The sequence below is a fragment of the Capra hircus genome, chromosome 9 (genome assembly GCF_001704415.2).
Source record: "Capra hircus breed San Clemente chromosome 9, ASM170441v1, whole genome shotgun sequence".
NCBI lineage: Eukaryota > Metazoa > Chordata > Mammalia > Artiodactyla > Bovidae > Capra > Capra hircus.
The window spans coordinates 20,617,324-20,640,226 of record NC_030816.1 but is presented as its reverse complement, the minus strand read 5'-3'; the positions used below and the strand labels follow the sequence as shown (position 1 = coordinate 20,640,226).

The following is a 22,903-nucleotide window of genomic DNA, read 5'->3' as shown; positions in this document are numbered from 1 at the left end:
CAAGTGTTACACAGATCTTAATAAATCCTCGTGATTTTTCGTAACAACCCCACATGGAAGGCACAATCCACTGATTGGTTTCTCCTCACTGCCTTCCTCTCGTTCCTGGTTAGTCATACTGTTTACTCACCAATCTTTATTCTAAGCTGTTTGATCCTTCACTTTATACTATTCACAACTGTCGGTTGCTTCATTGATACTTACCAATTTCCACAGTTTAGTCCAAATGCTCTGTTTCAGACCAGGGAATTCAAGTAAACAGAATGTCATTCAAAATTGCTTTTAAAGTTTTTTCTCAATGATGAGGAATTTTATAATGATTTTTACTTTAAAAATCTGCTTGGATTACTCCGGTTTTCTAATACTAATTACTCCGGTTTTCTAGTACTCAATAATAACTATCTCAGTGATTCTCAGCCTTTTGGAGTAGTCATTTCATTTAAAAAAAGAAGTGATTTCTCTAAATCTTTTAAAGTGTTGACATTCCCCTTTATAGAAAAATATGGCACTTAAAATCAAAATAAATAAAAGTTTTGTTTTGAGAGTTTCATAATACCTCCTTGAGAAAGCCAAAATTACCTCAGAGAATCTGGGAGTTGTGAGCCTTATAAAGAAAAACGACATTCACGCGTACTATTCCCATAGTCTTTTTTCTTGTAAAAGATTCTTTATTCATACCTATTCAGATGTGAAGACAGCACCTGGCTTGCCTTTGGGACTTTCACCTTTTCTAATTTTACACTTTCTTGTTTCCATTTCTCATGAGACCTTTCCAGTATATCTCTTGATGAGATATATAAAACCAAATTCCATGTGGAAGGAAGCTCACCAAGCAGGATGCACTTGACCTGAGAAGGCCGGCACTTCTGGACCATGCACAGGGCTGCTGCAGCCTAGATCCTACAGATAGGTTCCTGTTAGCCTTGTTCACAAGTGGTTTATTCAGCATTCCCCAAACAGTCTCCAGGACAGAGACTTCCCTGCAGGCTGAAACTGGAAATCCCTTAATTGTCATTGGCTGGGATTGCCTTTCATGTCCAGCTGAAGACTTTTATTCTGTGAATATCTTCTGGGCCGATCCAAAAATTCTTGGCATCTGGTATTCATCACAATTTCAACACAACCTCCTCACTTGCAGGAAGTCAGCACCTCAAATCCTTCAGTCCACAGCAACAGGTAAGTTCAGTTCAGTTCAGTCGCTCAGTCGTGTCCGACTCTTTGCGACCCCATGAATCACAGCACGCCAGGCCTCCCTGTCCATCACCAACTCCCGGAGTTCACTCAGACTCGCATCCATCGAGTCGGTGATGCCATCCAGCCATCTCATCCTCTGTCATCCCCTTCTTCTCCTGCCCCCAATCCCTCCCAGCATCAAAGTCTTCTCCAATGAGTCAACTCTTCGCATGAGGTGGCCAAAGTACTGGAGTTTCAACTTTAGCATCATTCCTTCCAAAGAAATCCCAGGGTTGATCTCCTTCAGAATGGACTGGTTGGATCTCCTTGCAGTCCAAGGGACTCTCAAGAGTCTTCTCCAACACCACAGTTCAAAAGCATCAATTCTTCGGTGCTCAGCCTTCTTCACAGTCCAGCTCTCACATCCATACATGACCACTGGAAAAACCATAGCCTTGACTAGACGGACCTTAGTTGGCAAAGTGATGTCTCTGCTTTTGAATATGCTATCCAGATTGGTCATAACTTACTTCCAAGGAGTAAGCGTCTTTTAATTTCATGGTCACCATCTGCAGTGATTTTGGAGCCCAAAAAAATAAAGTCTGACACTGTTTCCACTGTTTCTCCATCTATTTCCCATGAAGTGATGGGACTGGATGCCATGATCTTTGTTTTCTGAATGTTGAGCTTTAAGCCAACTTTTTCAGTCTCCTCTTTTACTTTCATCAAGAGGCTTTTTAGCTCCTCTTCACTTTCTGCCATAAGGGTGGTGTCAGCTGCATATCTGAGGTTATTGATATTTCTTCTGGCAATCTTGATTCCAGCTTGTGCTTCTTCCAGTCCAACGTTTCTTACGATGTACTCTGAATAGAAGTTAAATAAGTAGGCTGACAATATACAGCCTTGAGGTACTCCTTTTCCTATTTGGAACCAGTCTGTTGTTCCATGTCCAGTTCTAACTGTTGCTTCCTGGCCTGCATACAGATTTCTCAAGAGGCAGGTCAGGTGGTCTGGTATTCCCATCTCTTTCAGAATTTTCCCCAGTTTATTGTGATCCACACAGTCAAAGACTTTGGCATAGTAAAAGGCTTTGGCATAGTCAATAAAGCAGAAATAGATGTTTTTATGGAACTCTCTTGCTTTTTCAATGATCCAACAGACGTTGGCAATTTGATCTCTGGTTCCTCTGCCTTTTCTAAAACCAGCTTGAACATCTGGAAGTTCATGGTTCATGTATTGCTGAAGGCTGGCTTGGAGAATTTTGAGCATTACTTTATTAGCTTGTGAGATGAGTGCAATTGTGCGGTAGTTTGAGCATTCTTTGGCATTGCCTTTCTTTGGGATTGGAATGAAAACTGACCTTTTCTAGTCCTGTGGCCACTGCTGAGTTTTCCAAATTTGCTGGCATATTGAGTGCAGCACTTTCACAGCATCATCTTCCAGGATTTGAAATAGCTCAACTGGAATTCCACCTCCACTAGCTTTGTTCGTAGTGATGCTTTCTAAGGCCCACTTGACTTCACATTCCAAGATGTCTGGCTCTAGATGAGTGATCACACCATCATGATTATCCAGGTTGTGAAGATCCTTTTTGTACAGTTCTTCTGTGTATTCTTGCCATCTCTTCTTAATATCTTCTGCTTCTGTTAGGTCCAGACCATTTCTGTCCTTTATCACGCCAAAGCTGGATTCAAATCGAAGCTCAACCATAAATGCACTAAAAGGTAACTCCTTCCATGAAGCATGAGATACGTATAGAGGTCAGCTGAGGTTACTCTACTGGAAGCACATTCATTTATTCAGCAAATGCTGGGTGCCTAGTTCTGTGGTGGCCACTAGGAATACAGTGGTAAATAAGACAAATGAAGTTCCTGCCCTCCTAGAATATGCAGCCTAGTAGAATAGGCAGGTAAGAAGCAAATAACTACATCACTGAATGACACTTTAAATGGAAAGGTAGAATGGGCTGGTCTGGTCAGAGAAAGCCTCTCTTAGAGAAAACCATGTTTAAGCTGAGCCACGCAGTCTGAATACAAAGTAAGCAAGAGAAGCAGGTTTGGGGACCATTTTATTCAGAGAAAACAGCAGGGTGTAGGCACCTTTAGAGCAATATACTCAGTTCTGACATGACTAAATATGCCTGAACTTTTACGACAGATGCAACCTGTTTTAACCTCCAAGACAGATGTGGTGTTATACTGATAATAGATCCATTATTTAATAAACCAAAGGGAATGGTTGTACATAGCAGAGGGAACAGTTTGAAAAGCTACTTACAGTTGTCATCAAGTTCAGGGTATGCTGAAAGACAGTAAACAGCTAATCTCATCTCTATTGTTGTTTAGTCTCTAAGTCACATCTGACTCTTTGTGACTCCATGGATTGCAGCCTACCAGGCTTCTCTGTCCATGAGATTTCTCCGGGCAAGAATATTGGAGTGGGTTGCCATTTCCTTCTCCAGGCAATCTTTCTGACCCAGAGATCGAACTTGCGTCTCCTGAATTGGCAGGTGGAGTCTTTACCACTGAGCCACCAGGGAAGCCCAATCTCATCTCTACTGTATCCTAGAATTACACTGTCCAATAAGGTAGGCTACAGGTGACTACTGAGCCCTTAGCTACCAAAATTAAGGAACTGAATTTTTATGTTATTTAATGCTAGTTAACTTAGGTTAGAATTTTAAGCTAATATTTTATTTATATGTTATAAATCATATATATGATTTTCTAGAAAACTTTTCAAGTATTTTGGAAAAACTTGGGTACATAAATCAACTTTTTCAACTGTAAATTTTATAAAATCTAACTATAGATCAAATATTTCCTATAAAAACTTAGTGTGCAAATTGAGATGTGCTATGTATGTAAAATACACCCAGGCTATTAATTAGAATTAATATGAAAATGCAAATATCTCATTAATAATTTAACTAGGAAGTTTACAATTATGTATGTAGCTCACATTATTTGTTTTGGGCAGTGATGATCTAGACTAGAGGTAAGGAACTTGAAATGCTGAAGAAGGAATTTGGGTTTTAAATTAGGGAAAATTTTCTGCTTGCAAGATGGTTCTGGAATTCCTATCTTTATCTACCACTGTTTTTTTTCTGGTGTGATGAAAAGGAAAGACTTACTTGGAGGGCAAAATGCCTGTCATTTGTATAACCTTGTCAAGATCTGTTGCACTCCATTGGGCATACATACAAAGAAAATTAACCTTGAGATAAAGAAATGCATTTTTAAAGGAGAAACTTCCTTCTGTTATCTGCTGAATTCAATAGTATTGATTTTCTGGACACTTGAGAGCAGGACTCTCAACGCCAGTTAGACTGTCCTCTGAGGTGTGCAGACGCATACAGAGAATCATGATCCTTCAGGACACTGTCACTGTGAGCACTGTCTATATCACAGAGACAGATTCTTTTGACAATCAGACTGCCAGTACTTCACATTTCTAGGAAAAGGAACAGCCAATTTTCTATGGTTCACAACTGGGAAACTAGCTAGAGCTTTATGTTACAGCTGCTATAAAATAAATGATTAATCAGATTGCTGTGTATATGCTTGTATGCATTTTATATATCTGGGTTCAATTCCTGGGTTGGGAATATCCCCGGGAGAGGGGAATGGCTACCCACTACAATATTCTTGCCTAGAGAATTCCAGGACAGAGAGCCTGGCAGGCTATAGTCCATGGGGTCACAAAGAGTTCCCCATGAGTGACTGAGGATGCATGCACATACACCTTTATATATATATATATACACATATTCACTCCATTATATGTTTATATATGCCTGCTGCTGCTGCTGCTAAGTCGCTTCAGTCATGTCTGACTCTGTGCGACCCCATAGACAGCAGCCCACCAGGCTCCCCCATCCCTGGGATTCTCCAGACAAGAACACTGGAGTGGGTTGCCATTTCCTTCTCCAATACATGAAAGTGAAAAGTGAAAGTGAAGTCGCTCAGTTGTGTCCGACTCTTCGCGATGCCATGGACTACAGCCCACCAGGCGCCTCCATCCATGGGATTTTCCAGGCAAGAGTACTGGAGTGGGGTGCCATTGCCTTCTCCATTATATATGTATACATATTCCTTTTTCATATTCTCTATGATTAAGAATTTTTCCATAAACCAAACAAAAGTATTTTTGATCTAAAAGTAATCTTGAAATTGTATTCATAGAACAGGAACTTTTGGCCTTTATAAGATTAGACTCTTGAAAATTTGATGAAATGATGGATGCTCAGCTTCCAAGCACTCACACACATCCTAAAGCCAGCCATGAACTCCCTAGGGGGTCCAAGAACCCAGCATTAGAAATCTCTGCCCTAGAGCAGGACCTTTTGCTTTACTTTAGCCTTTTCCTGACTATCTCCCCAATTTACTGTGTAACAGTCAGCAAATTTATACACATCTCTGCTTCAATGTCCTCGTCTATGAAATAACATGACCTCTAAATTATCCTTCTGACTGCTGTTCTCTAATGACTTTTTGTCCTTATTTTAATTTGAGATTTTGGGGGCAGGAGGAAAAGGGGACGACAGAGGATGAGATGGCTGGATGGCATCACCAACTCGATGGACGTGAGTTTGAGTGAACTCTGGGAGTTGGTGATGGACAGGGAGGCCTGGCGTGCTGCCATTCATGAGGTCGCAAAGAGTCAGACATGAACTGAGCAACTGAACTGAACTGAACTGTTTCCTTGAAGTTAAAAACTATTGGCTGTTTAAACTAAAAACAGTAATAAACATGGATTTTATAGTATAGGTAAAAGTGAAATATATGACAATAAGAGCACAAAGAGTGCTGATGCTAAGTCGCTGCATCATGTCTGACTCTGCGACGCCATAGACGGCAGCCCACCAGGCTCCCCCATCCCTGGGATTCTCCAGGCAAGAACACTGGAGTGGGTTGCCATTGCAATAATTGGAAACATATCATTATAAAGTTTTAAAGTCATTTATGAAATAAGAACAGTTTGAATATGACAATGGTAAGTTGAAGATGTTTACTGTTAAAAGTGCTTATTTTACTCTCTAAAGCAATCTAAAGAAAATTATAAATACACATAATTTAAATGTCATAAGAGGAGATAAAATGGAATACTAAAATAGTATTTTATTCACTGTCAAAAATGCGTAAAATAGAATAGAGGAATAAATGGCTGATGAGATTAATGGAAGTCAAACACCAAGATGGTAGAATTAAATCCAAACATATCAATAAATAATTATACTAGATGTAAATGAACCAAACACCCCAATTAAAAGGCAGAAACTGTCAGACTGCATAAAAAAGCAAAAACTTGTATGCTGTTTACAAGGAACACACTTTAAGGGTAAAGACAAATTGAAAGTAAAGAGATAAAGAGCTATGCCCTGCAAACTAAGCATAAGAATGCTGCTATGACTTTCTTAATATCCTAATATCACAAATATTAACTTCCAAGGTAAGGAGCAGCAGCTGTGCTTTCCTGGAGCAGCCGTGAAGAGATACCCCATGACCAAGGGAAGAGAAACCCAAGTAATACGATAGGCACTGAGAGCGGGCATCAGAGGGCAACAGATAGAAACCACAATCACAGACAACTAGTCAATCTGATCACATGGACCACAGCCTTGTCTAACTCAGTGAAACTAAGCCATGCCGTGTGGGGCCACCCAAGGCAGACAGGTCATGGTGGAGAGGTCTGACAGAATGTGGTCCACTGGAGAAGGGAATGGCAAACCACTTCAGGATTCTTGCCTTGAGAACCCCATGAACAGTATGAAAAGGCAAAAAGATAGGACACTGAAAGATGGATCCCCTGGGTCGGTAGGTGCCCAATATGCTACTGGAGATCAGTCCAGAAATATCTCCAGAAAGAATGAAGGGATGGGGCCAAAACAAAAACACCACCCAATTGTGGATGGGACTGGCAATAGAAGCAAGGTTCAATGCTATAAAGAGCAATATTGCATGGGAACCTGGAATGTCAGGTCCATGAATCAAGGCAAATTGGAAGTGGTCAAACAGGAGATGGCAAGAGTGAACATCGACATTCTAGGAAGCAGCGAACTAAGATGGACTGGAACGGGTGAATTTAACTCAGATGACCATTATATCTACTACTGTGGACAGGAATCCCTCAGAAGAAATGGAGTAGCCACCATGGTCAACAAAAGAGTCCAAAATGCAGTACTCAAATGCATCTTTTGGATGCAATCTCAAAAACTACAGAATGATCTGTGTTTCCAAGGCAAACCATTCAGTATCACAGTTATCCAAGTCTATGCCCCAACCAGTAATGCTGAAGAAGCTGAAGTTGAACAGTTCTATAAAGACCTACAAAACCTTCTAGAACTAATACCCAAAAAAGATGTCCTTTTCATTATAGGGGACTGGAATGCAAAAGTATGAAGTCAAGAAACACCTGGAGTAACAGGCAAATTTGGCCTTGGAGTACAGAATGAAGCAGGGCAAAGGCTAATAGAGTTTTGCCAAGAGAACGCACTGGTCATAGCAAACACCCTCTTCCAACAACACAAGAGAAGACTCTACACGTGGACATCACCAGATGGTCAACACTGAAATCAGATTGATTGTATTCTTTGCAGCCAAAGATGGAGAAGCTCTATATAGTCAGCAAAAACAAGACCGGGAGCTGACTGTGGCTCAGATCATGAACTCCTTACTGCCAAATTTAGACTGAAATTGAAAAAAGTGGAGAAAACCACTAGACCATTCAGGTATGACCTAAATCAAATCCCTTATGACTATACAGTAGAAGTGAGAAATAGATTTAAGGGACTAGATCTGATAGACAGAGTGTCTGATGAACTATGGACGGAGGTTCATGACATTGTACAGGAGACAGGAATCAAGACCATCCCCATGGAAAAGAAATGCAAAAAAGCAAAATGGCTGTCTAAGGAGGCCTTGCAAATAGCTGTGAAAAGAAGGGAAGTGAAAAGCAAAAGGGAAAAGGAAAGATATACCCATTTGAATGCAGAGTTCCAAAGAATAACAAGGAGAGATAAGAAAGCCTTCCTCAGAGATCAATGCAAAGAAATAGAGGAAAACAACAGAATGGGAAAGACTAGAGATCTCTTCAAGAAAATTAGAGATACCAAGGGAACATTTTGTGCAAAGATGGGCTCAATAAAGGACAGAAATGGTGTGGACCTAACAGAAGCAGAAGATATTAAGAAGAGGTGGCAAGAATACACAGAAGAACTGCACAAAAAAGATCTTCATGACCAAGATAATCACGATGGTGTGATCACTCACCTAGAGCCAGACATCCTGGAATGTGAAGTCAAGTGGGCCTTAGAAAGCATCACTACGAACAAAGCTAGTGGAGGTGATGGAATTCTGGTAGAACTATTTCAAATCCTGAAAGATGATGCTGTGAAAGTGCCGCACTCAATATGCCAGCAAGTTTGGAAAACTCAGCAGTGGCCACAGGACTAGAAAAGGTCAGTTTTCATTCCAATCCCAGAGAAAGCGATGTCAAAGAATGCTCAAACTACCACACAATTGCACTCATCTCACACACTAGTATAGTAATGCTCAAAATTCTCCAAGCCAGGCTTCAGCAATACGTGAACTGTAAACTTCCAGATGTCCAAGCTGGTTTTAGAAAAGGCAGAGGAACCAGAGATCAAATTGCCAGCATCTGCTGGAAAATGGTAAAAGCAAGAGAGTTCCAGAAAAACATCTATTTCTGCTTTATTGACTATGCCAAAGCCTTTGACTATGTGGATCACAATAAACTGTGGAAAATTCTGAAAGGGATGGGAATATCAGAACACCTGACCTGCCTCCTGAGAAATCTGTATGCAGTTCAGGAAGCAACAGTTAGAACTAGACATGGAACAACAGACTGGTTCCAAATAGGAAAAGGAGTACGTCAAGGCTGTATATTGTCACCCTACTTATTTAACTTATATGCAGAGTACATCATGAGAAATGCTGGGCTAGAGGAAGCACAAGCTGGAATCAAGATTGTTGGGAGAAATATCAATAACCTCAGATATGCAGATGACAGGTGTCATATGCAGATGACACCCTTATGGCAGAAAGTGAAGAGGAACTAAAGAGCCTCTTGATGAAAGTGAGAGAGGAGAGTGAAAAAGTTGGCTTAAATCTCAACATTCAGAAAACTAAAGTCATGGCATCCGGTCCCATCACTTCATGGAAAATAGATGGAGAAATAGTGAAAACAGTGGCTGACTTTATTTTTCTGGGCTCCAAAATCACTGCAGATAGTGATTGCAGCCATGAAATCAAAAGACACTTGTTCCTTGGAAGGAAAGTTATGACCAACCTGGATAGCATATTAAAAAGCAGAGACATTAGTTTGCCAACAAAGGTCCATCTAGTCAAAGCTATGGTTTTTCCTGTGGTCATGTATGGATGTGAGAGTTGGACTATAAAGAGGGCTGAGCGGAGAAAAATCGATGCTTTTCAACTGTGGTGTTGGAGAAGACTGTTGAGAGACCCTTGGACTGCAAGGAGATCCAACCTAAAGGAGATCAGTCCTGGGTGTTCATTGGAAGGACTGATGTTTTAGCTAAAACTCCTATACTTTGGCCACATTGTGCAAAGAGCTGACTCATTGCAAAAGACCATGATCCTGGGAAAGATTGAGGGCAGGAGGAGAAGGGGACGACAGAGGATGATATGGTTGGATGGCATCACCAACTCGATGGATGTGGGTTTGGGTGGACTCCGGAAGCTGGTGATGGACAGGGACACCTGGCGTGCTGCAGTTCATGGAGTCGCAAAGAGTCAGACATGACTGAGTGACTGAACTGAACTGAACTGAATATCAAAATAGTCTTTAAGATTAAGAGTATTACCGTAGATGAATGAGAATATTTTATAGTGACAAAAGAAAATATAATCAAGTATGTAGATAAGAATACTAAACACAAAGCATTCAGATAGATCAACTAAAGAGGTCTACCGGCCTGTCTATAATCATAGTTAGAGACTGTGTTAAGAAGCATAGAAACCTATCCACTCATTTCCTAGGCTCTTGAGGGGCATTCTTCTCAGTGCCTCTGCTGGACTCTCCTTATACCACATTGCCATATTCACCATGGTGGCGGTTTATTCGGCTAAGTCATGTCTGACTCTTGCGATCTCATGGACTGTAGCCTGCCAGCTTCCTCTGTCCATAGGATTCTCCAGGCAAGAATACTGGAGTAGGGTGCCATTTCCTTCTCCAGGAGATCTTCCCAACCCAGGAACTGAACCCAAGTCTTTGTCATTGCAGGTAGATTCTTTACCAACTGAGCTAAGAGGAAAGCCATAGAATATTCACCATGTTCTACACTAATTAGTTGTTTACAAACTCATCTTTCCTTGCAAGCACAATATCTGCAAACACAGTGGATAATTAGTAAATGCTTATTGAAAGAATAAATGAATTCTTAAGCACTATCATTTATAACTAAGGGGCAAGTTACTTTCTTTTTTTCAACCAATTGCCTTCAGTATTACTCACCTTTGACCCCGAAGAACAGCTGTATACAGGTGAATACACTGACTATCTTGAACCAACCAATATAGGAACCCATCACTAAGGTCTAAAGTTAAAGCAATTACCTAAATAGAAAATAAGGAAAGAAAACAAATCAAATACATATTTAATCTTTGTGATTACATCATGCTTAAGCTACAGATTTCTCTTTAGCATCCTCTTTGGAATAATAAACTTGGTGATTTCTACCTTTCACTGAATATAAATATCATGTAAATATGCTTATTACTATGTAGTTTGGATATAAGCACTAGTTTCCTAAAAATCCTCAAATGGCAGGAACTATCTATTATTCACTTCTATATACTTATCTCTAGTGGTTCTCAAAGTTTGATTTTTGGACTACCAGAATCATCATCACCCGGGAACTTGTTACAAATACAAATTTTCAACCACACTCCAGGTCCTACTGCATGAGGAACTTTGAACCACTGTGCCAAGCCTTGTCTAAAGCTAGCACAACTTTGGACTCTTCAGCCACATAAGTCAATGAATCTGATCGTTGTGTAAATCAGTTGTTCTCAAACATTGCTGCAGATTAGAATTACCTGTGATTCTCTAAATATTTCAATTTCCAGTCTGGCATCCTGTTAAATTTTGATCTCTGGAGATGGTACCCAGTCTCCAGTAGGTCTTCAAATTCCCCAGATAATTCCAATGTGTCACCAAGTTTGAGAACCAACCATTCAAGCCATTTTAAATTATATTAATATCTGTTAATTACAACTGAAAACATGCTGATAGTTTTCTAAAATACAATATAGACATGGTTTTCATGGGATACAATTGGATAGAGTCGTGTACGTATGGAACTTTAGTCCCATTTCCAGCTGACATCTTACAACCACTTTTTATTACTCTTTGTCTTCTTGTTACAATTTGTGTCTTAATTTTAAGTCCAGTTGATTAGGTGAGACCTGTGGGAAGACTGAGTCTCCTATGAAATAGAGTGCAAGAGATAGAATTTACAATCCAAGGGATCTTTTTTGCTTTCTTTGGCTTTATAGGTATTGAGATTACAAGGAGTTGGACCTCAGAGTAGTGGAGTCTTTCTAGAGCAGACCTAGAGGCTAAGAGGTATCAGATAAAATAAAGTTGATGACAATATCTTTAGCAAGATATTACAGCATATAAACAAAAGCATCAACCAATGAAAAATACAAAAAGAATACAATGAAGTATCCAAGAACTAAAAGTACTTGGTTACCCAAGGCGTGCTATAAAGAAGGGAGAGGGTGGGATGATTTGGAAGAATGGCATTGAAACATGTATAATATCATATAAGAAATGAATTGTCAGTCCATGTTCGATGCAGGATACAGGATGCTTGGGGCTGGTGCACGGGGATGACCCAGAGGGATGGTATGGGGAGGGAGGTGGGAGGGAGGTTCAGAATGGGAAACACGTGTACACCCGTGTTGGATTCATGTTGATGTATGGCAAAACCAATACAATATTGTAAAGTAATTAACCTCCAATTAAAGTAAATAAATTTAAATAAAAAAAAATAAAATGTGAGATTATACATTAAAAAAAAAGAAAGAATCTCGTGTTATGGCTGCCAGAACCTTCAGTCATCATATGAATCACAGCCTTCTGTCTTTAAGAAAACTCAACCTACTCTTTTTCCAAAAGGTAGAAAACTATTCTAGCAATTCCAAGCCTTTGGGGGATTGAATTATGTCCTTGCTTCAGGCTAAAAGAGATTTATTGATAATTTTTCCAGTTAAAGTGAAACCAAGTTAATATTGCTTTTTTATCTATAATGAGATGCCCTAGAGTTTTATAAATTACAGATTAACTCTACTTTATCTCTTAAAAAAGAAGATTCTACAACTCCCTTTGCTGAAATAGGACAAACTATGCCAGCCATAAGTCAAATTCAGGGGATGGGTCATTACCCCATTCCTTCACACCACCATTGGAGCCCATGGTTAAACAGTGTCCGAGGGTGTTCCATAAACCTTTGGTAACCATCATTATGTCTAATAAAGCCCAATCCCTTTGATCTAAATTAAAACCTTGAAGTTTAATCCTGTGGTAAATGTACTATATATTATGAGTCCTAGGCCTTTTCACTTTAAAGGAATATCTCATTTCATTTTCCCTTTTCATCATACAAATGAGTCTTTCTATAAATGACTATTTTGTTATACCTGTTGATTTCAAAGTATCTTATGACCCATGACAAATTTACAAGTAACATGCAAAGGAATGACAGTGCGAGGGAAAGCTTCACTCAGTGCAAAACATATTACCTTCAACACACCCCCTAGCATTAACAGAGATAGCTGAATAAAACGCCAAGCAGCGGAGCCAGAACACGTATCGGCACAAGCAGCAGCACCATTAGCCAGCCTGTGAGAGAGTCTGGAGTGGATTTTAAATAAAAATGTATTTCCTCAAACATGCTGAGAACTCTAAAAATTCACTCATTTATAGACAAGTCCCCAAGGCCACTCCAGGGCTATCCTGAGACGATGTATCCCAAAGGACGAGATCAGGACAGCAGGGTGATTACAGACGAAGTCAAGGGGATGAATAGGAAGTTACTCTTGAGATACTATTATCTTTAATATGCTTTTTTAGAAAGAGTTTTTCCCCTAACATTTTTTTATTAAAACATAAAAAATATACTTTGTATTCAGACTCAAGTGGCCCCAAAATACAATTAAGGGATCTTTTCATTGTTTGACAGAAATGAATAATCTCTGGATATGGTGTGTAAATGTCTATTTCTTTTAAATACCTGTGTTATAATCTGTATATGAAAATCTTAGGAATTATAACCAGCATGTCTTTTGGAATTGAGGAGCAAATGACTCAACAATTTGTTTGTTTGTTTATAAATGATCTGGTATACCTGTACTATGTATGTTTTATCTCTACTGACAACAAAAACGGATAAAAAATTTTCAGAAATATTAAATAGATAGAAATAGTACGAATGATTTATTTCTTCCTCACACTTTTCAGTAATTTCTAAAATTTCTACAGTAGACATATTCTTAAGATCATCAGAAAAAATAAAATTTCAAAATATAGATGGATAGCTAGAGGGAAGCTAAACAGGATCAATAAAAATAGATATTGCTTCTAGAAGTTGAGGAAGTAAAAAAAATTGCCTTAGAATCATTTCTGTTAATATATTATTGCATTTTTTAGTTGAGTTACAAAATATAACTTAACTATTGAGTGGTTGTTCTCACTACTTCCCATGAATTATCTCATTTAATCATCACAACAACCCTAAGAGGGAGGACAATTGTTAATATTCCCATTTTTCAGTTAATGAAACAGTCACAGAAAAGTCAAATAACTTTCCTAGGAGCTGCATAGTTATCAGAGCAGTCAGTACCAGAAATTGACTAAAAATAATAAAACACCTAATAATCACCCAAGAAGAAGTTCTAAAATATCCAATAGAATTCCTAAAGACTATAAAAATGGACATATTAAGATGCTCTTAAAGTATGAGCTTCAAGATAAAGCAAAATATTAAAATCTCCATATTATATTTTATTTAATCAACTATGACAATCAAATAAGACTTAGAGAAATTTGGTTATACCAAGATCTTACCATAATAGTATTTCCTTTCAGATTCTACCTGAAGTATTCACAAGTGGAAACAGTATTATTATAACTATACAACAGCATTATGTAGTATAATTAAATGATCAGATCTTAGTTTTTCAACTTTCACCTTTTTCCCAGAAAACCAAGGCTGCGCCTGTAATACAAGTGGACTTTCTCCATTTAGCCTGGTACTTTCAACTGAATATAACGTGGTCCAGTAGAGATATCCACCAACCGAGTCCACCACCATATCATTTACCAGCAACTTCACGTGAGTCACAATGTCTGTGCGTCCTGTCAACACAGACTGCCTTTGAATCTATAAAATAATCATAACTCAGTTTTAGTGATTTTTAAATGGCATCATTAATTCTGAATAGTTTATTGCAATTGTTAGTAAATTACTGCATTCATCCATTCATTTCTCCAACCATAAATATTTACTGGCACTCTGCTGTGTCATGCGCCTAGCTTCGGGACTGTAATTACAAGGAAGCTTACTTCTTTTCATGTCTCCAAAGAGAAAGGAGATACAAAGGAGATTACTTTGAGTTAATACTTGCTCCTTCTAATCATACACCTAGACAATCAACACATAATCAAAACATAAGAATGTATTTGGTTAGACTCCCAAAGATGTATACTCCAAATAGTGATGTCTCTCCTTGCTCCTTTCTGTCTGTTTAATCTCCCTAATATTAATTACTGTAATTATTAAGTACCGGTTATATGCCAGGCATCGTACTTCTTTTTTATCTTTAAAATATTAGTTATTATAACCCTCACATTAAGCCTGTAAAGTAAGCTGGATTTAAAAAGGTGAAGTGATTTTTCAAGAAGTTAAATCATTTTATAAGAAACAGCAAACACTTGAAACCAGTTTTTATACTACTCTTACTACTTCCTCCTTCAAAACTATTTTCAAACTAATCCATTTTGGGAATCATTCTCTGATTAATCCCACTCAGCTCCATTCTGCCTACAAGTCATTGGCACTTATGAATTCAGACTATACCATATTACTTTGCTTCTAAATACAATGCTCTGTCCCTGGAGAAGGAAATGGCAACCCACTCCAGTATGCCTGCCTGGAAAATCCCATGGACAGAGGAGCCCAGTGGGCTACAGTCTATGGAGTCGCAAAGAGTCGGACACGACTGAGCAGATACAACAGCAATGCTCTGTGTGCTTCTGATGATTCACGATGTTTTCTTTTTTTGGCACTGGTCTTAGTTGTGGCATGTGGGATCTAGTCTCCTGACTAGGAATCGAACCCAGGCCCCCCAGGAATTGGGAATGTGGAGTCTTAGCCACTGGACCACCAAGGAAATCCCCATGAATTTATTTTTATGTCATGAAAAGAGCAGGGGCAAGTGGTGATGGTTGCACAGCACAAAACATACTAAAAACCACTGCATTTTATATAATCGAAGGGTGAATTTTATGGTACATAAATTATATCTCAAGAAAGCTGATATATTTTTTTCAAAGGCAGAGACATTTCCTCATATTCTCTACCATGCCAATTTTCAAGGCTCTAAACATGCTGGTAACAGATAATGAATAAATAAACAAATGGACAGGTGCCCTCCTGATTAGGAAACAATTTTTGTACCATAAAACCAAAATGACTTTTTTGTATCATAAAACTGAAACAATTTCTTTCTTGATCTATTAGACCGTTGATCTCATCAACGGTTCTTTTCTTCAGCGTGCACAATGCACAGGGTGTCTTCATCTTGCCCCCAAATCCCACCCTGTCCGCCCTCCTCAGTGGCCCCTGAGCCCGACACTGATGGACTGCATCAACCTAGCTCCCTGTTCTCTGGCTTCCAGGGAGGTTCAGCCAATGGAAGCAGCGGCCGAAGATCAGAGGGCAGAAGAAAAGAGGGATGGAGGTGCATATGCGCTATCGTATCACTCCTTGCTGGACTATACCTTTGGACAATGGCTGATTTTCACGTTGGCAACTCTGCTAAAGCTACATCCCTCACCATTCTTTCCCTTCTTCCCCTTGTCCTTAATGCCTAGAGGCAGTAATATCCTCCCACACTTGCTAGCCCAGAGCATGCTCCACCGTCCTATGCTCATTTTCCTTAGCCCTGTCCATACTGTGGAAAATAGTCCCCTCGCTTAGTTTCTTTTCATTATGCCTTTGGGGTGTGCCATCTTCCCCAGGACGCTATTCCACCGGTGAACATTTTAATATATTTATTTCAAGATATCATTGAAAATATAATACTGATTAATCAAATACTGATATAGAATTTCCTTTCTACATGAATATTTTGATTAAAAGGTGAGTAGGTTTAGAGACAAATATTTAGTAAATAATAACATAGGTGAAACACAAGTATGAAAAAAATCATGAAGATGACACGCCAGTCACTGAAGTGGGTAGGCATTGTTTGAGAGCATGTAGGACGTCAGGCTTTAACTTACCACATAGGTCTTTCCAGCCCAGTAGAGAAAGTGACCCAGCCACTCAAAAGCTAAAGCCCCTGCTCCTGCAATGTTGGGTATCTGATAATTCTCTGAGATGTCTGTCCCATTCAGCAGCCATACATAAACATCACCTTTCATGTCGCTGTAGTAGAGGCTGTTGTTATACCAATCCATGTCTCAAAACAAAGTGAATTGGTAGCAGTTACTTTCTCATGTATGCCAGTGTAAACATAGCGCATCAGCAAATCACACATGCACCTCAACAATAACATGGATATTCACTAGAGCTTCAGAGATGTGTCAAGAATGTTTCAAAAATATTACACTAAAATCTTAAGCCCTGGAACTAGACACAGGAACTAATATTTATTGAGCATCTCCTCTTTGCCAACATTGTCCTGGGCACTTTTATATATCTCACTCAATTCTTAAAGCTCTAAAGTAGAAATCATTTCCATTTTTTGACATGGCAAACCCAAGACTAGGTAAAATTACCTATTTTGCCCGAGGTCTCACAGATGAAAAGAGGAGGAACCCAGACTTGAACCAACTTCAAAGTATCATTCTTTCCATTAGTACCACCCTACCTCCTAAGTCCAACTCATTTTGGTCAGAAGTGCTCTGGTAATTTTTAATGACCAAATAAAGAAATCAAATAATTAGATATTTATAGAAGATGCCATTAAGTAATAAATGGGTAGGTAGTTTTGCCTTAGGCATTTATTACATGATCTTCTTTAACATGAAATTCTTTCTTATGCTTTATTTAGAACATCATATATATGGAATTTAGGAAGATGGCAATGACGACCCTATATGCAAGACAGGAAAAAAGACACAGATGTGTATAACGGACTTTTGGACTCAGAGGGAGAGGGAGAGGGTGGGATGATTTGGGAGAATGGCATTCTAACATGTATACTATCATGTAAGAATTGAATCGCCAGTCTATGTCTGACGCAGGATACAGCATGCTTGGGGCTGGTGCATGCGGATGACCCAGAGAGATGTTATGGGGAGGGAGGTGGGAGGGGGGGTTCATGTTTGGGAATGCATGTAAGAATTAAAGATTTTAAAATTTAAAAAATAAGAAAAAAAGAACATCATATAGCTGTTTTGTGCTCTGGTCTTACAGCAAACTCATAAAAAATTACTTAACTATAGCTATCTTAATGGAACAAGATAGGTGGTTACTTTGAGATGACACTGAGAGATTAAAATACATGAGAAGTATATCAAAGCCTTCCTGAAATGGGCATACATCATTAAATAACCTCACATTTTGTGGAGTAATAAATGGCCCTCCTCCTTGAGAACAGACATTTTCTCCATCATGTCACTGGCAGTATAATTGTCAATATTTTTTCCTTTCATTATTGACCTAATATTAAAACACTCAATTCTTCTGATTGGTCAAATATCTCAGGAAGTCTAACAAGTAGCAACCTGCCATCCAAGTGTACAGGGAACTTGGTGTTTACCTGACACATTTCCTATATCAGAGGATAGGAATTCTCCTGGGCCAAAGCTATTTAATGGCTTACTCCAAAGTCCATCTTCTTTTACAGCCATGATAAACGGTGGTTCTGCAGCTGTTTGGTTTAAAAACAATTGAAAGAAATATCACAGAAAACACGCATTTTTAGGTACACATCTTGTTTGTTAGATTTCTTTTATAAAGTAAATCAGCATTTTGAAAAATACACTGGAAGTATATGAATAATTGTATCTGCTTAAAAGATTACTCTATCATATTAAACACACTTTTATTTTTATGTAAATATTTGTAATTGAATGTGAAGAGAAATGTGTATTGATGCTGCCACTATAGCAATGTCACATCATGGCAAATTCTTTTGCTGTTTTGCTTTAGCTATTGGTGATATTCAGAAGCAACAGTAGTATAAATGGTTCAGTTCTTTCCATTTTCTTTCAACCAAGAGGACAGAATTCAACACAATTCACAGCCCCTCAACTTCTCTTGTCGAGACTTCCAGCATCCAAGCAGTGCTACAGCTTAATAAGCCATGAGAAAGGAGAAAACCACGAAGAAGAAGAAAATTATATTGTTTGTTCAAAAACATCTTGGACAGTATAAAATAGAACGTTAGAAACATTCATATCACACTGTGCTTTACTTGCTTTCCTAACGTCAGACAATAAACATGCTCAAGAGGTCAATGCACCCTCATTCTCATTTCTTTCCAACATCTAAGGTGAGAAATTTTAAAGAAGACAGGGAGAAAGCCTTTTTTGTCAGAATCACTCCCTAAATCAAGAGCATTCTCTCACCTGGTACCAGAGTAGTTCCCACTGAGGGCTCTGACCAAGGGCCTGGCCCCTTGGGAGAACTTGCTCTCACAGAAACCTCATATTTTGTAGCACTCTGAAGGTCATGTACATTAAGGATGGTCCCACTTATATTAGAGAACACGTGGGTGGTTTCAGGAAGGTCTTGGGTTGATACTTTCACCTCATAAGTCCAGTCCTGCCAGGCAGAAGGACCTATGTGGAAGAGTTAAACAATATTACTGACCAGAATGATATCAGCAAAGGGCAAACAAAGGATTGTCAGTCAACATATCTACAGCTTCAGCTTGAGTGGAGGGATAATTGAGCCTGTTACCCCTTAATTGCCAGGGTTAACTTGATGACATGATTAGGACAGTGGCCGTTCAACTCACTCATTTTGTCTCATCAAAGAGACATCTTGCCAACAAATGGGAGGCCACTGCTCCCCTCTCTGTGCTGTGTGACTGGCTGCATAGAACCATCAGAAGGGTATACTATACAAGCTCCTAATAAACGCTTAACAATGAATCTCTAATATTATTCCAGTGTCAGCAGAATATCACTCTCCTAGAAGCCCAAAAAATAAAAATTAAAAAATTTTGCTAATTCATTTTCAGCCATCTTTGAGATATACATCAAACAGGCATAATAAACTTGGTCTTAAAGTAAAAGTAGGGCTGCCATCTATGGGGCCGCACAGAGTCGGACACGACTGAAGCGACTTAGCAGCAGCAGCCAATGTTTGCTAGGGGACCAGAGGTTGGCAAACTGCAGCCCACAGGCCAAAGCTGGCCCACTGCCTGTTTTTATAAATAAAGCTGAAATGGAACACAGTCATAGTGACTTATTTACATATTATCTATGGCTGCTTACATACCACAAAGACAGAGTTGAGTAGCTATCCCAGAAACTGTATGACCCATAAAATGGAAAATCTTTATTATCTGGTCCTTCTTTTATTAAAAGAAAAAAAACTGCCAACTGCTTTGCTAGATACTGTTCTGGGTTCTACCTATGCATCTTAATTCGGTCTATATGACAATCCCTTAGAAGGATATACTTAATATTTTTATTTCCAGTAGTGGAAACATGCATGAAATGGTTAAGTAACTTGCCCAGGTCATTCTGCTAAAAGGCTAGTCTGCTGAGAGTAGCCTTTGAATCCGTGCAGGTGGGCCCTAGAGCCCACCTGCAAACCCACCACACATGCTGCCTCTCCAGAGATGAAAATTCAAGTCCTGAGAGTTTTAGGCTCAAATTCATGCAAGGTCTCCCAGATACAAAATCTCAACCCAAGTGTTCCATCCCCCTGGCTAATGCATTCCCTCCAACTAGAATGTCAGTGCCTGGCTCCATGAAGGCTCTCAATAAATGTTCCAACCCTTCTGTTTGGATGTACATGATAAAATATAGAAATTCTCTTTATCAAAACTGGTAAATGTAGAACAAACGTAATAACACTGTGTGTATGTGTGAGAGAGAGGAGACAAAGAAAGTGCTAAGTAGCACTTTGGGTTACTGGCTAAATAATCACATAAGGGCTCTCAAAGCTGAGTTGCCATGCCAAGCCTGTTAAGTTTTCCTCTCCTTCTGACAAGGCCAGCCTCCAGGCGGGGGACAGGGAACTCACTGGCGCCGATGGCGAGCGTGGGGGGCTTCCACTGAACCAGGGCCTGGTGGGAGCCGAACAGCACAGAGAGCTGCTGCGGGCGGCCCGGCAGCGGGTGTGGCTGGGTGTATGAGCCAAAGATGACCAAGTTGCCAAAGCCAAATTCTTCTATGTGACTCAGGTCACATCCCACGATGAATTCATTAAAAGACAGAGAATCCTGTTGGAAAACAGCCTTGCCATCTGTGACCAGGAAGTCGTTGTTTTCACAAGCAAAGCTCTTCACATTAGTAAAGGGGACATGAGGTAGGATGATGTGGGATGCGGAGCCGTCGAGAAAAGTTGACATGAAGACTTGGGCAGTGTCGTTGAAATAAATGATCCGCTTGGACTGTGGCTTGATTGCAAAGTCCTTTAAAGTGCCACTCTGCACAATACGCATGGCTTCTGAGCCCCCACCAGAAGGCACAGGAAGATTGACTCTATAAATGCCGTCTCTCAGGAGATAAAAGACGTACCTGACACAGGAGTGGAAGAAGCCTGGTGTGAGTCAGTGCAAGGGTGAAGAAGGAACAACACCATTGTCTTACCCTGTTGGGCAATCAGAACCAAGTATCTCCAGAGTGGATAAGTACAGGGTTTCCCAAGATGCAAACTGGTAAAGGCATTTATTACAAATATGCTCTATTCATTTAAGTTAGAAGTTGGAATCCTGGAAAATGTCAGCCTCTCTTATAAGACTTAATCTCCTAATTATTACATGTGACTTCTTAAGGAATCAGAATTTAAGAACAACAGGGGTCTTTACAGGTTTTCTAGTGAAGTCTACTCTTAAAATCATATTATATAAAACTTACATGACTGAACCTGTCATTTATTATGAAACATTTTTCTCCAATACACAGAAATTCTTAGTCAAAATCTGTCAATAAATATTCCCATGCATTGTGAACGACAAAACGGAAGAAAACAAACATTTAAGCCATTTTTTAAAACTTTATGGTATTATTTTGCACAGTTGCTACCAGAAATACTAACCCTGCATTTGTATTAGACTAAGCTTTATTGCTGACAAAGGTCCATATAGTCACAGCTACAGTTTATTCGGTAGTATGGATGTGAGAGCTGGACCATAAAGAAGGCTGAGTCCCGAAGAATTGATGCCTTCAAACTGTGGTGTTGGAGAAGACTCCTTGGACTGCAAGGAGATTAAACAGGCCAATCCTATAGGACATCAACATTAAATATTCATTGGAAGAACTGGTGCTGAAGCTGCAGCTCCAATACTTCAGACACTTGATGCGAAAAGCCAACTCATTGGAAAAGACCCTGATGCTGGGGAAGACTAAGGGCAGGAGAAGAAGGGGGCAACTGAGGATGAGATGGTTGGATGGCATCACTGACTCAGTAGACTTGAGTTTGAGCAAACTCCTGGAGAAAGTGAAGGACAAGGAAGCCTGGCATGCTGCAGTTCATGGGGTCACAAGGAGTCAGACACAACTTAGTAACTGAATAACAGTAACAAGCTTTTAAAAATATTCACAAATGAGTGAGGCAATAGTGTCAGCGTTTTACAAAATCATGATGAAATACCCCACAATTGAGTAAAAACAGCTGGGAAGGACCACCCAAAATCAGCAGAAAGGAGTCAGTGGAAGAATGCTAAACCTGTCTCCCAACAGACATGATAACCAGACCAGAAACGCAAACAGGCGCTGAACTGCTCAGCAAGAGAAAATGGTGTAATGAAGAGAGGAAAGATAGGCAGGAAGGGCTTCTCATTGGAAGAGCTGAAGGGGAATAAAACTCTGAGTCATGCATAAAATCATGACAAACCCAAGAAGAGAAGCCAGGTCCCCGAGTCCCAGAGAAGAGATTTTTCCCATATGCCCATAATCTACTGCAAAGGAGAAAGGAAAACCTGCTTACCTAGAAAAGTTGTGGGTGAAGTTTTAAAGAAATTTCCTCTTAGCTCTATAAGAATGAAAACTTTGCCTGGATTTAATTAAATATGAAATAAGATTGGCTCATCTGGCACTACAATATTATTAGTAAGCAAGTTTCCCTAATATTCTTGCCAAAGGAAGAGAATTCACATTTGCAAGGCTAACACTTACCCATTGTATGAATCAGCCACAATTTTTTGAGGTGCAATGATTGAGGGAGGTGTAATTGTCTCAATGTTTGAGCAGTTCTCTAAATCACAGACACACACCTAGAGAAAAGTACATCAGTAGCATTAGTGTCTCTAGTCTATTTGGCCAACAAATATTC

General features: G+C 39.4%; 1 protein-coding gene across 1 annotated transcript in view; it reads right to left on the bottom strand.

Moving 5' to 3' along the window:
* Positions 1–22,903, bottom strand: part of ROS1 (ROS proto-oncogene 1, receptor tyrosine kinase) — a 125,111-nt gene that overhangs the window by 64,910 nt on the left and 37,298 nt on the right. The window contains 7 exon segments of the mRNA XM_018053025.1: positions 10,669–10,769; positions 14,411–14,602; positions 16,726–16,904; positions 18,210–18,320; positions 19,021–19,275; positions 20,651–21,147; positions 22,747–22,844. Of these exon segments, the coding sequence (XP_017908514.1) occupies positions 10,669–10,769; positions 14,411–14,602; positions 16,726–16,904; positions 18,210–18,320; positions 19,021–19,275; positions 20,651–21,147; positions 22,747–22,844 (1,433 nt within the window).